At 33.0% G+C, this 12,983-nt stretch overlaps 2 protein-coding genes across 3 annotated transcripts; one reads left to right on the top strand and one right to left on the bottom strand.

Moving 5' to 3' along the window:
• The first annotated feature begins 373 nt into the window (after nt 1-373).
• LOC127253910 (uncharacterized) lies at nt 374-3,168 on the top strand. 2 transcript variants are annotated; one of them, XM_051278717.1, is made up of 4 exons: nt 374-856; nt 1,768-1,902; nt 2,477-2,581; nt 2,709-3,168. In XM_051278717.1, the coding sequence occupies exons 1-4, from the start codon at nt 496-498 to the stop codon at nt 2,849-2,851; spliced, it is 744 nt and encodes a 247-aa protein (XP_051134674.1). In that variant the 5' UTR covers nt 374-495; the 3' UTR covers nt 2,852-3,168. The 2 variants fall into 2 exon arrangements, with proteins under 2 accessions (XP_051134674.1, XP_051134673.1); XM_051278716.1 differs by having other exon boundaries at nt 2,465-2,581.
• Nucleotides 3,169-8,638: 5,470 nt separating this feature from the next.
• On the bottom strand, nt 8,639-10,399 carry LOC127253863 (uncharacterized). Its single transcript, XM_051278659.1, has 2 exons — nt 10,198-10,399; nt 8,639-9,831 (listed from the first exon to the last, which is right to left on the bottom strand). The coding sequence occupies exon 2, from the start codon at nt 9,823-9,825 to the stop codon at nt 8,818-8,820; it is 1,008 nt and encodes a 335-aa protein (XP_051134616.1). The 5' UTR covers nt 9,826-9,831; nt 10,198-10,399; the 3' UTR covers nt 8,639-8,817.
• Between the last annotated feature and the right edge of the window lie 2,584 nt (nt 10,400-12,983).

Raw genomic sequence — 12,983 nt, 5'->3', positions numbered from 1 at the left:
ATTTAGCTATTGCATTTCATTTTTTTGTTGCTGATCATACGTATGCTCGTGCCGTAAAGTGTTGGGTTAAGTCCCGCAACGAGCACAACTCTCGTGTTTAGTAAAAAAAAAAGAACACACACCCTCGATGACATAATTGAATTGTCTCACCCTTCTTTGTCGCGCGGTTCTGTCAACCGCTGTCGTCGTGTTCCATGGGTGAGACAACGACGACCCATCGTCTGGCTCGCAGGGAGAGGGAGGGGATAGAGATCATTGGTGTTCTAATTGTAATTGTATTAACTAACAAGGACTAATCTGCAAATTTGCGTATAGAATAAAATAATAATAATAAAATAAAAAATAAAATAAAATACAAGTAGAATTTGTTGGCATCAGGATTACTGAACCCGGCCTCGAGCGTTCCAGAATCCAGTAGAGTTTCAAAGAAAGCCGAGTAGACAGACAGACAGACAGACATGTTGCAAAGAGCCTAGACCGACGACGACTCCATCAATGAGCCTCCACACCGGGACAGAACAATCAGCCATGGACGGAGGGAGAGGAGGTGGAGAATGTGAAAAGGGGGGGAACCGAAGAATCAAGCTATTCTGCCCCTCCGTCTCGAAGATAATCCAGATCATTGCAGCGGATGAGCAGAGACTCGACCTTGGCTCCATTGCTCGGGCGTTCGGGCTCGACCCCACCACTGTCAAGCTCAACGGTCACTTCATTAGCAGAGGCGTCGATCTCATAGCCTCCTCCGTCACGTGGAAGTCCCTGATTGGCTTCTTCTCCTCCCGTGGGCTGTCTACTGGCGCCACCGACTCCGACGCCCTCGTCGTTGATGGAAAGCTCTCGAAAATTGGCTGCAAAAGTAAACTCTGTTTCCAGTTATAACTCGCACAGCAGTAGTATAATCAATTAGCCTTTATGTTATTGTTGTACTTTAATGTTTACCTTTTTAACGCATTTTGTCAAATAGATTGTGAGCAACTTGATTTGCCTGATTAGTGTGCACTGAAAAAATCAGCAACGCGGCTGGGCTGCTTGAGGGATTTGGATTTCTAAATGAGATAAGGACTTGAGGTGGAGCTGCTGGAACTGTGATCGTTTAGGCTCTTTTAGGCTAAAGTAGCAAGCTCGACCTCAAATTTCAGTTTGTTTGTTATGTTTAATAACAAGGTCGACCTCTGTTTGCCTTTTCTTTTCTAGAATTATATACATGTTGTAATTTAAGACTAAGTTAAATGCTTAAAGAAACTCCATTACTCTTGTTTAAAAGAAAACAATATTACTTAATTAATGAGACAGACGTGTAGAGTTTGAAATTGAGCTCAAACAGAAAATTAATTGTAGTCATAATCATGATCATAGTTATATTCATAATAATAAAAGCAAATAAGTTGCTTCCCGAGTTCCTCTATTAATTTTAGCTTATCTGTCTCAGAAAATCCAATCTTAGCTCAAATATGAGAAGTCCAACTCTAGTGTGGCTCCTCCACAACTCTAATTTGAAGTAGGACTTAGATTATTTATGGTTGTAAAAACTGTTAATTCCTGCTGTTTATGCTGTAAAATGTGTATTTTTATCATTTCCTTCAGATTTGACTGCGACTGTGACTGATGTATCTTCACTGAGGAGAATGTGTTAAAAAAATTATTGATAGTTTAGGTCACAATAGTTCAAATGATGTTGACCCACCCTGATTGGAGTCCCACTTTTTATGCTGGTTTGAACTTGTGCATTTGCTCCCTGATAACGCATATTTGATTGATTTCGATCAGGATCACATGGCATAGAAGATGCTGGAAATTGGGTTCTGAACATGGGGGGAAAAGGGTGCTCTAGAGATAACAAAAGACTGCAGTGTGAGCATTCCAGATTTCTCAACAACGAGAAAGTGATAAGCTGTAATTCAGGTCTTTTTCTTTGCTTGAGATGTGCTATGTTTCAATGAATTTTGATGTCCGCTATCCTTGAGTCTCGAGGTGCTATATGGTGGCAAGCTTTGTGTGTTTTGGGCGAACTCATCATCGCAAACCCAATGCTTTGTTTGGATGTAAACGGAGTGAAAAAAATAGTATTGAGTGGTTAAATTTGTCATTTTTTGTATGCGTGCTTGTGTTCATGTCCATCGTGAATGAATACAGTGATCAAATATAGGAGTAATATGAGTTTTAGAATGTGACCTATAGAGTTTTTTGAAGAGAAATATATTTTAGATTGCCCTGTTGTGCGGTTGGCGGTGGGTTTGTGTAATTTGGGTGTGGATAGTTGAAGTGATACAGAGTCCAAGTTATGAGCTTCAGAGAACAAGAATAGGATGGGATTAAATTTACTGCTTTTCATTGCTAAATCCTTTTGAATTAGTGAAGTTTTGTTTTAGGCCAATTTGAGCTGGTACATTATTATTATTATTATTTTTTATTTTTCTGCCATTGCTTGCTATTCCTCTTTGTTTGATTTCTCTGGTGACGCTAGGCGTTATTTTAGGACAAGTAGATATGACTCAACATAACACCTTCCGTTTGAAGAGAAAGCAATGCCTGGATGATAGAAGAGACAGGAAGAGGACAAAATTCAAGGAAGATGTTCTGGGTAAGCTTTGGTATTATTTGTGTTCGATTCCTAGCACATGTCGTCTGTTTACTTCCTAGTCTTTCTACAATTTCGAAACGAACATCTTCAAATGGAGACATTTATTCAAGTATGTTGTAATTTCCAGGTTGGCAAGACAGGAAATGTAATGCTTTGAAAAGCATATCTTGCAGCTTTCTCAGTAGAACCATGAAACGAGTGAGAGGCGAATGCTACAAAATGGTTGCTGCTTCTGCCGTTAAGAGAAGCAAGATCTTAGAAGCACCATAGACGACGATCTATCCAAAGGAAGTCTTTTGTCAAATCTTGGTTGACGAGTAGGAATGGGACAAAATCCTTTGGTAGCCACTCTTCTCAGCGCAACCTTGAATTCTAATGTATTTCGGCGATTAATCCGAGTGGTGGTCCCTTGGATGTAGCCATGAAAGCGGTTTAGAATTCCTAGTCGTCCTTCTTGTCATTGAAGAATTAAATGGCCATGCTTGGGGAGAAAGTTTTGGTCTTGCTTGTGAAGTTTATGGTATCATATAGTATTTCTTAGCTTTGTTGAAATTAATGATGTAGTCGTTGGTGCTACGGTTATTTTATTGTTACTGAATTTATTTGACGATAAGAAATATTGTGTGACTGCCTACGCAACATTGAATAAAATGCCAAATAAATTGAAAATGAACGTTTATAAAATATATATTTTTATCTTCACAAATTTGTGAAAGAAAATATAATCAGACACAGAAATTATTTCAATTATCCTATTTAATTACTTACTATTTTGATTTGAAATTAAATAAATTTAATTATACTATTGTTTCATTTTTATTCTTCTTAAAAATATATATGTCAAATAAAATTAAAAATAATTATGTGATTATATAAAACTACATATTTACTATATTTTTATTAATAATTTTTCAATATTTTTCAACAATTTTTTATTTTGTTTTAATTTTATTTTGTTGCAAAAGATTGCAACAATTTTTTATAATATTATTTTTTTGAAAAATATAACATTGCCAACAACTAATTTATTGCCGAAAGCTGCAAAAATTAATATTTTATTTATTTTTATATTGTTGCGGAAATTGCAACAATTAATATTTTTTTTAAAAAAAATTGTTTCGGCTCTCATAACAATTTATTGCGATCTTATCCGTCCGTTTGGCAACAATTTATTAAAATTATTGCAGAAATAAATATATTTTGCGACAATTTCACAACAATATGATGTTTTTGTGATAATGTGAGTCGAACAACATAAATAAATTCGTGTTGTTAATGAATGAGTTCGAACTTTGTTTGCAAATGTTCATTAAAATATATATGAAATTACTCATTAAAAAATAAATAAATAAATACATAAAATATTATATATAAAAACTAAAAATATAAAATACTATATATAATCAAACGATTTAATCTAGCCAAAAATGATTACAAGCTCGTATAATAAAATTATTTAATGCACCGAACTCAAATATTATAAAAGGGTTTGAATGCTTAAGGAATGAACATGAACATTATTCATAAACATTAACAAATAAATACAAACACTTGAAATTTTATTGGATTCGACTTGTTAACCGCTCCAATGGAAAGTGAGTAAAAATATGTCTACTTGAGGAATTAGATGAACTAACTTAATTTGTAGGTTCAACTATACACGTATGCGCTACTTATCTTCATCTACTATAGCAAATCATGATTTTGGTGGTTATTTAATTTAACCTTTTAATATCAAGTGTAGACAATCCGCGGCATCAAACATATGTAATTATTAAAAACAAATGTACTTCTAGGACTGGGTTGTTAAACAATATATGAGTTATGTTTAACCAATTCCAAAAAACAAAAAAGGAAAACCCTAGTAAATCATATATGAAAATTGTTAACTCGAATAATTGAATATTTTATTCAATATCGAAACCAAATTAATGTTGGTGAACCTAATACATTTGGTAGAAGTTTAGTTAGCTGAAATCAAAGCTAATAAAAATGGTTCTAAGTTTGGTTTTAAATTGTAGATTTTATAAGACGTGTTAAATATTGGGATTTGGTCATACTTGCTCCTATTGCCGTTATAAAAGGGTTTGTTTCTTTTATTATTAGTATTTCCATTTTTAATTTATTATTATTTTTTTCAAAAGCATTAAATGTAATGAGTCCTTCTATATATAAACCATAATTTCGATCATATTTGATTTTAATTCTTGATCTAATTTTTAATCATTTTGCCCACTTTTATGCATGCATAGTGAGCCAATTAGCTTGACATCGACCAAACCAAAATAACAAATATATTCTATATATGTATAGGAGGAGGAGGGTGTGAGTTCTAATATTTATATATGTTTTTTCAAAATTTTGAATTATTTTAATTAAAATACTTTTTCTTCTAATTATTTTGGATAAATTTTCTTAATAATAACTTTATACTTATATGGATAAAGTCAAATTAAATTCCTTAGGGTGTGTTTGATGAGTTTGGAAAAAATTTGGTTTTAATTTGATATGAAAATAACATTTGATGGGATGTTTTGTGAAAAAAAAATATATATATTTTTTTCAAAAAACGCAGAGTCCAAATTTTAAAATTTTGCAAAAGAACATACCCTTAATAAAATTATTCAAAATTACTTTAATCTATATTATATATCCACCATAGAAAGAGTAAAAAGACATAGAAAAATTGGCATTGCTTTATATTAATAATTGATTTATGTATAAACGATTTTGAGAAAATGTGAGGTGATCAATTTCATAAATTTTTGCATGTGGCACAAAGTTTTAGGATTTTTTATTAATTTAGTAATGGTACTATTTACCTAACATAATTAATACTTTTACAACTTTCAATATATTACATAAATGTTATTATATTTTTATCACACAAACTAATAGGGCATTTTTGTCTTTTCTACTTTAAACTAATATAATATTAATATTAAAAAATCTTCTTGAAAAAAACAAATATTACCTTTTTTGCAGGATAGATAGTACTTTTTTTGTCATTCAAAATTATTTTTAATTTTATTTATTTATTATCATTCAAATTTATTCTTTTTTTTAATAAGGAAATATTATTTTTTCTATTTTTGTTTTGAAAAATAAGTTGAAATCCATAGCTAAATGATATTTTTTCCCCAATGTAAAATTACGTCTATTTTATGGGGCACAATAATATATTTACTCCTTTTTTTAAAAAAAAAAATTGTGCCCGATAAAATAGGCATAATTTTACATTAGGGAAGGAATATCATTTAGCTATGGATCCCAACCCAATAAATCGGCTGGGTAGGAGAAATATTTTCTTGCTTTAACCATTAAGGATACAGGAAAATTAATTAAAGATTTCCGTTGTTGACATTGCCTAGCTAACAGTAGAAAGATAATAATAATAATAATAATAATAATAATAATAATATTGCAGGACTCGAATGTTCAAGGGATGCCAATCCAATCAATGCCACCACCAAAAGTCACAAATAAGAACCCTACAATATTAACTGACTCTATATTTACGCTTATTGTGTTATATAAATTATTAATAGAAAGAAATTATATATTCTCTTCATTCTCAAAAGATGAACTTTAATAATACAGAGCAGTGAAGGTTAGTAAATTATTAATAATAAATTATTATATTATTTTAAATATTGTTGATATTTTAAATATTTTTAAAATTATATCTCAATAAAATATATGTACTATAAATAATATTTTGTAATAATAAAATTTATATAATACAAATAAATAAAAAAATAGTTATAATTAACTTAAAATTAATTTTATAAAAAATTTAAAGTTTTAAATATAGATAAAAATATTTGTTTACTGAAGAAATATAAATAAATGTGTTTTGAGTGGGCTCATCTGTAAAAAATTAAAACTTTAGTTAAATTAATTTATATTTGTTAAATATGTTTAAAATAATAGATTTATTAAAAATAAAAAGAATCATCTTTTATAAGATAGGGTCTGCGGCTGGACATAAGAATATTTGTAGTGTGCTTCTTTACCACAAAACTCTCAATTTTTTACTATCTAAATTCTGTATTTTTCAAAAAAATAAATATTATTTTTTTATAAAATATTTTATCAAACATATTTTAATATAAATCCAAACCTATATCGGAACACGCCACTAATATACCTGAAAATAGTGTTACTTTTGACTATTAAGTTCGGTCGAAAATTTACCCAGTGTGCATTTTTACGTTACGATTGCGAATTTTCACATCATTAATAAAATAATAATAAAAAAAATAGTATCATTTGATATATGTACAGAATGCACACGTTTCCAGCACTTATTACTAGCTATAATGTGGCCTTACCTCCCGATGTTGAGCTTGCACGTTGTCGTGAAAGGTTGATATGCATTATAGGTTAGTCATGTACATATATATATTTTAGTACTAAAGAACCGACCTACCAACAACAAATAATACAAGCTACTATAAAAAAATTCATAATTCATGCTCCTTCTATTCTATATCATTTGTTCACTCTTTTTATATTTGTCTATTCCATATAATTTATCATTTTTTCTAATATATAATTATACACTTTAATTTCATTTTAAAATTCATATTTTTTAATTACATTATTTAATTATTTTAATTTTAATCTATAATTATTTTTATTATATTATAATTATTTTTAATTATATATTTTTTAATTTTTTACTAAATTTATAATAACTAAAACTTTGTGCCCATGGGACAAATTAGCGGGAACGGTAAGAGTATTGAAGTAGTCCATAAGGGATCGTATCGTGGTTTAACGGTAGATTCGTGACTGATTATCATGTATAGTGTAAGATTTATTTATAATAAATAACTTTATCACTCCAAATTTTATTAAGAGCAAAAATCAATTTTGATCATATTAAATATCATAATTATCGATTTTAGTCTCACTTAATTTTTTTTTTTATCAATTTTCATCACACTCAAATGAAAATTTATGAATTTTAGTCTTATGGTAGTTGATTAGGATTGAACACGACTGTGTTGGTTTGAATACAACCATATTAGATGACTCAGCCATAAGGGTGATTGAACGCTCCAAATAGGCAACACGGCCGTGTTGATTACCCTGCACTGAGCATGATCGTATTGATTACTTTGCATTGAACTTGATCGTGAACAGTGACATACCCATATTTGTTATTTTATATTTTATATTTATATTTATATTTCTCTCGGAGTAATATACTCCCTCCGTTCCATATATTTTGGGACTATTACCGTAGATATAATAATTTATACTCCCTCCGTTTCAAAAGATTTGTCTTATTTTTCCATTTTCGTCCGTTTCAAAACAATTGTCTTGTTTCCTTATTTAGTAGTTGTGGTTCTCATTTTATAATAAAATTATTCCTACTTTTCCATGCTACCCCTGATTATTACTCTAACATACTCTTTAAAATCCTTCAAAAAGTAAAGACATTTTAGTCATTTATATTATACTTTATACCAACTTTTAATCAAATGCTATTATTCCTTAATTTCCGTGTTAACTCTCAATAAAACACTTCATTTGGAACGAAAGAAGCATAAAATATAATTAGTAAATAATTAAAAAATATATTAGTAAAAATAATTATTATTTAATAAAAATAATTAAATAATTTAATTAAAATTTAAAATATAATTAAAATTATAATTATATTTCTATAAAAATAAAAAACAAATTATATAAAACGAACGAAAATAAAAAATATAAAATGTGACCGAAAGTGGAGGGAGGGAATCCTAGTTATTTTATAGTCAATGATAAACCGCACTTCAACTTGCACACTAGTAATATTTTTTAAAATACGTTTGAACACATGCAAATATCAGGATAAATATAAGCTGAGTATATATCGACAAATCATTGTTATAATAATAATAATGGCTATATCAATACATTTATTAATTATAATTACATTCATAATGTAATATTCAATGAATCAAATTTAATATATTTTAATAGTTCAACAACTAAAATAATCCTATTTTTAATATATTATATATATATTTATCAGTCCTATTATATAAAGTAGCAAAAAAATAAAAAATAAAAAGTGTAGTATAATATATCACCCAACACAATTATGAAACAAGAGGTGGTGACTAATAATAATAATAAAGCGTTGAAAAGGGTGCTCCGGGCAAATATGTAGCGTAGCAGATAGTGTTTGAGTAGGGAAGGAAGGGTCTGGTGTGGGGAGGATTTTGAATTGAATTTGATTAGAAGATATCGAGAATTTCTAGTATTTGACTGTTGCAGATTGGGCAAGTGCCTCTCTGCACCCACAGCTCCCGGGAGCACAGCCTGCAGAAGGTGTGTCCGCAGGGAATGAATGCCGCCCCTTTGTGCCTCACCAGACACACGCAGCAGTTATTGTACTCCGCTGCCTCCTCGCCGGCCTCCACCTCCCCCTCCCCCTCTGCCGCTGCTGCTGCAGCCTTCAATTCCTCGCACATCACGTACGCCGACCGCTTTAATCCCATCTGTCGATCGTTCTCCGCCAGCAGTGTCATCAACGACGTTCTCGCTGGCTGCTCCCCCGCGCCGGATTGATCTGTCCCTTCCCCCGCGTTGTGTTCGGCTGCTAATTCTTCCCCGACAACCGACCTACTATTCGTCGGCGGTGGCGCCATTGTCTGCCTGAATCTTCCGGTCGTCCATTCTGTTTCCAGGATAGGACTACGGTACTGGACAGAGATAGGATCGGTTATATCTGACTCGGGGGCGGGGGCGGGGGAAGAAACAGTACTAGGCTGAGTAGTAGACTCGACCGAGGTGGTGGCGAGAGAGTCAAACCGGTCTGAGTGGCGACGCGTCCGATTCCTGTGGTGTGGATTGTTGAGAGGAACATCGGTGGTCTCTGGGTTGGACCAAGAGGCGGTGGCCCCTTGGCGACGGCGGATCTTGTCTCTCAACAGCCGCCAGCTCCTTCCGCTATCACTCCGGCCACCGCCGTACCCTAACAAACGTTCCTCGCGGATGATGTCATACAGCGTCCGCGACGATTGGACGTTTCTCAACGGCTCGTCTGCAGGCGAAGGCGGTCCTGCGACCTTATCGTTGAGGAGGGCGAGTAATGTTAGACCAGAAGAGCTGCCGCAGCTGCCTCCGCCATTGGAAGAGCTGATCTGCCTGAAATTATTGCGATGATCATCCTCCTTGATTCTCAGTAAATCTCGCAGATTATGCGGCTCGAGCTTCACGCCGTAGTCGCCACCGCTTTCCATTACCTCCTATAAACGAAAAACAAACAGTATAAATATCACTTAAAATAACCCAACCAATCGAACCGATCGTGATTCCTGTGAAGATTATGCAGGAGAATCAAACAACAGCAGAGACGATTCAGAAAGCTTTCCGCGTAAACAAGTAAAGTATCGGAAACCGCGCCGAGATTTCTAGAAACAAAATCAGAATCGCGCAAATACATGTGGCAATCGAAAAGAAAAAATAATTGCCAATAAATCGAAAATCGATTAATCGCAGAATCTCGGATCTGGCAAAAACAAAACACAGATGATAAAAGAGGAGGAAGAAGAAGAAGAGGCCCAACTGTAAAGCCTCGTCACTGCGAAGAGAGTACAAAAGCCATAGGATACCTTCCGCGATGAAACATCAAATCAACCGAACAGATCTGAAATCGTCCCAAACATCAGTAAGCCGCTCGCAATAATGAGAAATTAATGAGCGATGAAGAGAGGAGTGAAGGACTTGGATTGGATTTGGCGATGAATGTGAAAGGATAAAGGGAAGTCAAAAGCGCTGGAGGAGGAAAATGTGATAATGATACATCCATCCATATATGCACACATCTAATATATATATACTCAATCTCAGAAGAAAAGATAAAATAAATCGATTTTTTATTTGCCTTTATAATAATGAATTCGACCAATTTATTTTAAAAATTTGTCTTATTTTAGATTACTTAAATATTATTTTTAAAATATTCTTTTTCTAACTATTGATTTTATTCAAAAGTATTTTTGAATTCACAAATTATAATAGCGACGAGCCGTACGAAATTGAAGTGAAATAAAATATTGAATTAAGTTTTTATTTAAATAATATTTTATAAAATAAAATAATTTATTTTTATTAAAAATTATTTGTTTCATTTTAGCTAATTTATTTTGGTTGAGCACATAGGTATTATATAATTAAAAAATAATTAATAAATATATTAGTAAAAATAATTATAAATTAATATTAAAATAATTAAATAATTTAATTAAAATAAAAATATTATAATTATATTTTTAAAAATAATAAATTATATGAGATGAATGAAAGTAAAAAAAATAATCAAATTATATAAGACGGATAAAATATATTATATACTATTAATTTTAATTTAAAATATTAAAAATCTATAAAAGATCACAACAATCTTAACGTTAAAATTAAAGGGTTTTATTTAATATATTTATTTATATAAAACTATTATATTAATATCTATTTTTTTTAAAAAAATATTCACTTTAAAATATTCTATTGTTATGTAATACATTAAACTTTTGAAAAAATTTTATGTACTATATATATATTATTTGTTAACGAAAAAAACATAGTGCACTTTTATATAATGGAGATACGATTATCAATAAATATATAATTGTTACCCACAAAAAATGATAATAATAATAAAAATAAGGATAGCAGAATTTTAAAGAAAGTTAGGCACGAAGTCGGGTGAAAAAGAAAAAATTTGCGCTCAGGTCGGTTGGTCCTCGGTCGGTTAGTCTGCAGGTCGGTTGGTTAGCAGGTCGGAAGGTCCGAATGTCGGATAGTCTGCGAGTCGGACGGTCTACAGGTCGGACGGTTCGCAGGTCAGAAGGTCCGCAAGTCGGATAGTCAGCAGGTCGGAAGGTCTGCAGGTCGGATAGTCTGCGAGTCGGACGGTCTACAGGTCGGACGGTCCGCAGGTCGGAAGGTCCGCAGGTCGGCTAGTCAGCAGTCGGAAAGGCAGGTCGGATGGTCTGCGGCCGGATAGTCAGGTCGGATGGTCCATAGGTCGGAAAGTCAGCAAATTGGTTGGTCCGTGGTCGAACCAAGTAAAGTCGGCTGCCCATTTAAGTGAACAGTAGTTTGGTCGCTCGGTGGGGGCGGCCAAGGAGTCTTTTGGTCTAGCGACCAGTTAGTCGCTGGACTAGTCGGTTGGGTTATGCAGTTGGCGAGACGGTTGCTGTAACTGACTAGACGACGTTTCAAAATATTACTTTTGGGCGGTTGACGGCGGTTGCTGGCGACGGTTCTGAAACGTTTCTTCTGAGGAATATTTAAGGATTTGGGTCAGCAACTGACAGATGATCTTCAATCAACTTCAACAAAGCAAAGTCAGATTCGGGGATCACCACTTTAAATTTCCAGCATTTTTATTTCTAGTTAATTTTCTTATGTACCGTACAGTGTTTAGAGATTCCTAATCTTAAACGCTAATTAATCAAATTTAAGGATATTTTTCATATCTTTAAATTTTACTTTTTGTTTATTGAAAAAATACATCAACAATAATATTTATATTATTAAACGCTAGTTAATATATTTTGTTTATATTATTGTTGATGCAATTTTTCAACAATAAAAAAGAAAAATTCGAAAATAGAAATTATCTTCGAATTTGAGAAAATAAATGCTTGAGATTAAGAATCTCTAGATACTGTAGGATACATAAGTAAAATAGGAAATTAAATACTACAAACTGGAAAAATAAAGTGATGATCCTCAAAAGTAATTCTCTTGAATTTGTTGTCGATTGAAGATGATTTGTCAGTACAGACCCGAATCCTTAAATAACTCCTTAAAGAAACGGTTTGAATCGCCGTCTGGTCGGTTGCAGCAACCGCTGTCAACTGCCCACCAGGTCCTCCTCCGTTGACACGTGTGTTAACCGATTCACCAACCGCTCTCGCCAGTTACAACACTCAACTGACTCGGCCGACCGCCTCTGAAAACCTCATCGCCTTAAATGGGCGGCTGGTCCGACCGGCTACTCAGCCGCCCAAAATAACCCCCGACTCCTTAGACGGACTGCAGACCAACCGACCAATCCAGATACTAACTGGTCGCTAGACCAAAGGACTTATTGATCGCCCAATCAAGCAACCACCATTTGGTCCCTTCAATCGGCTGAACAACAATTTGTCCAGACGACTCATTGGTCGCCCAATCAAGAGACCACCATTTGGTCCCTTCAATCGGCTGAACAACCATTCGTCCAGATGATTCGATGGAGTTTAGGGTTTAGGGTTTGGGGTTTAGGGTTTAGAGTTTAGGGTTTTGGGTTTGGGGTTTAGGGTTTAGGGTTTTTTTTTGGCTGGGCTTAAAGAGCTGCCTACGTACCCAAACGGGATCAAGCCATACGTAGTTCTAAAAGTTCGTGCGT

The sequence above is a fragment of the Andrographis paniculata genome, unplaced genomic scaffold (assembly GCF_009805555.1).
Source record: "Andrographis paniculata isolate CXL003 unplaced genomic scaffold, ASM980555v1 Contig51END, whole genome shotgun sequence".
Classification (NCBI taxonomy): Eukaryota; Viridiplantae; Streptophyta; class Magnoliopsida; order Lamiales; family Acanthaceae; genus Andrographis; species Andrographis paniculata.
Note: the sequence above shows the minus strand (reverse complement) of the source record. Positions and strands in the feature narration are given on the sequence as shown.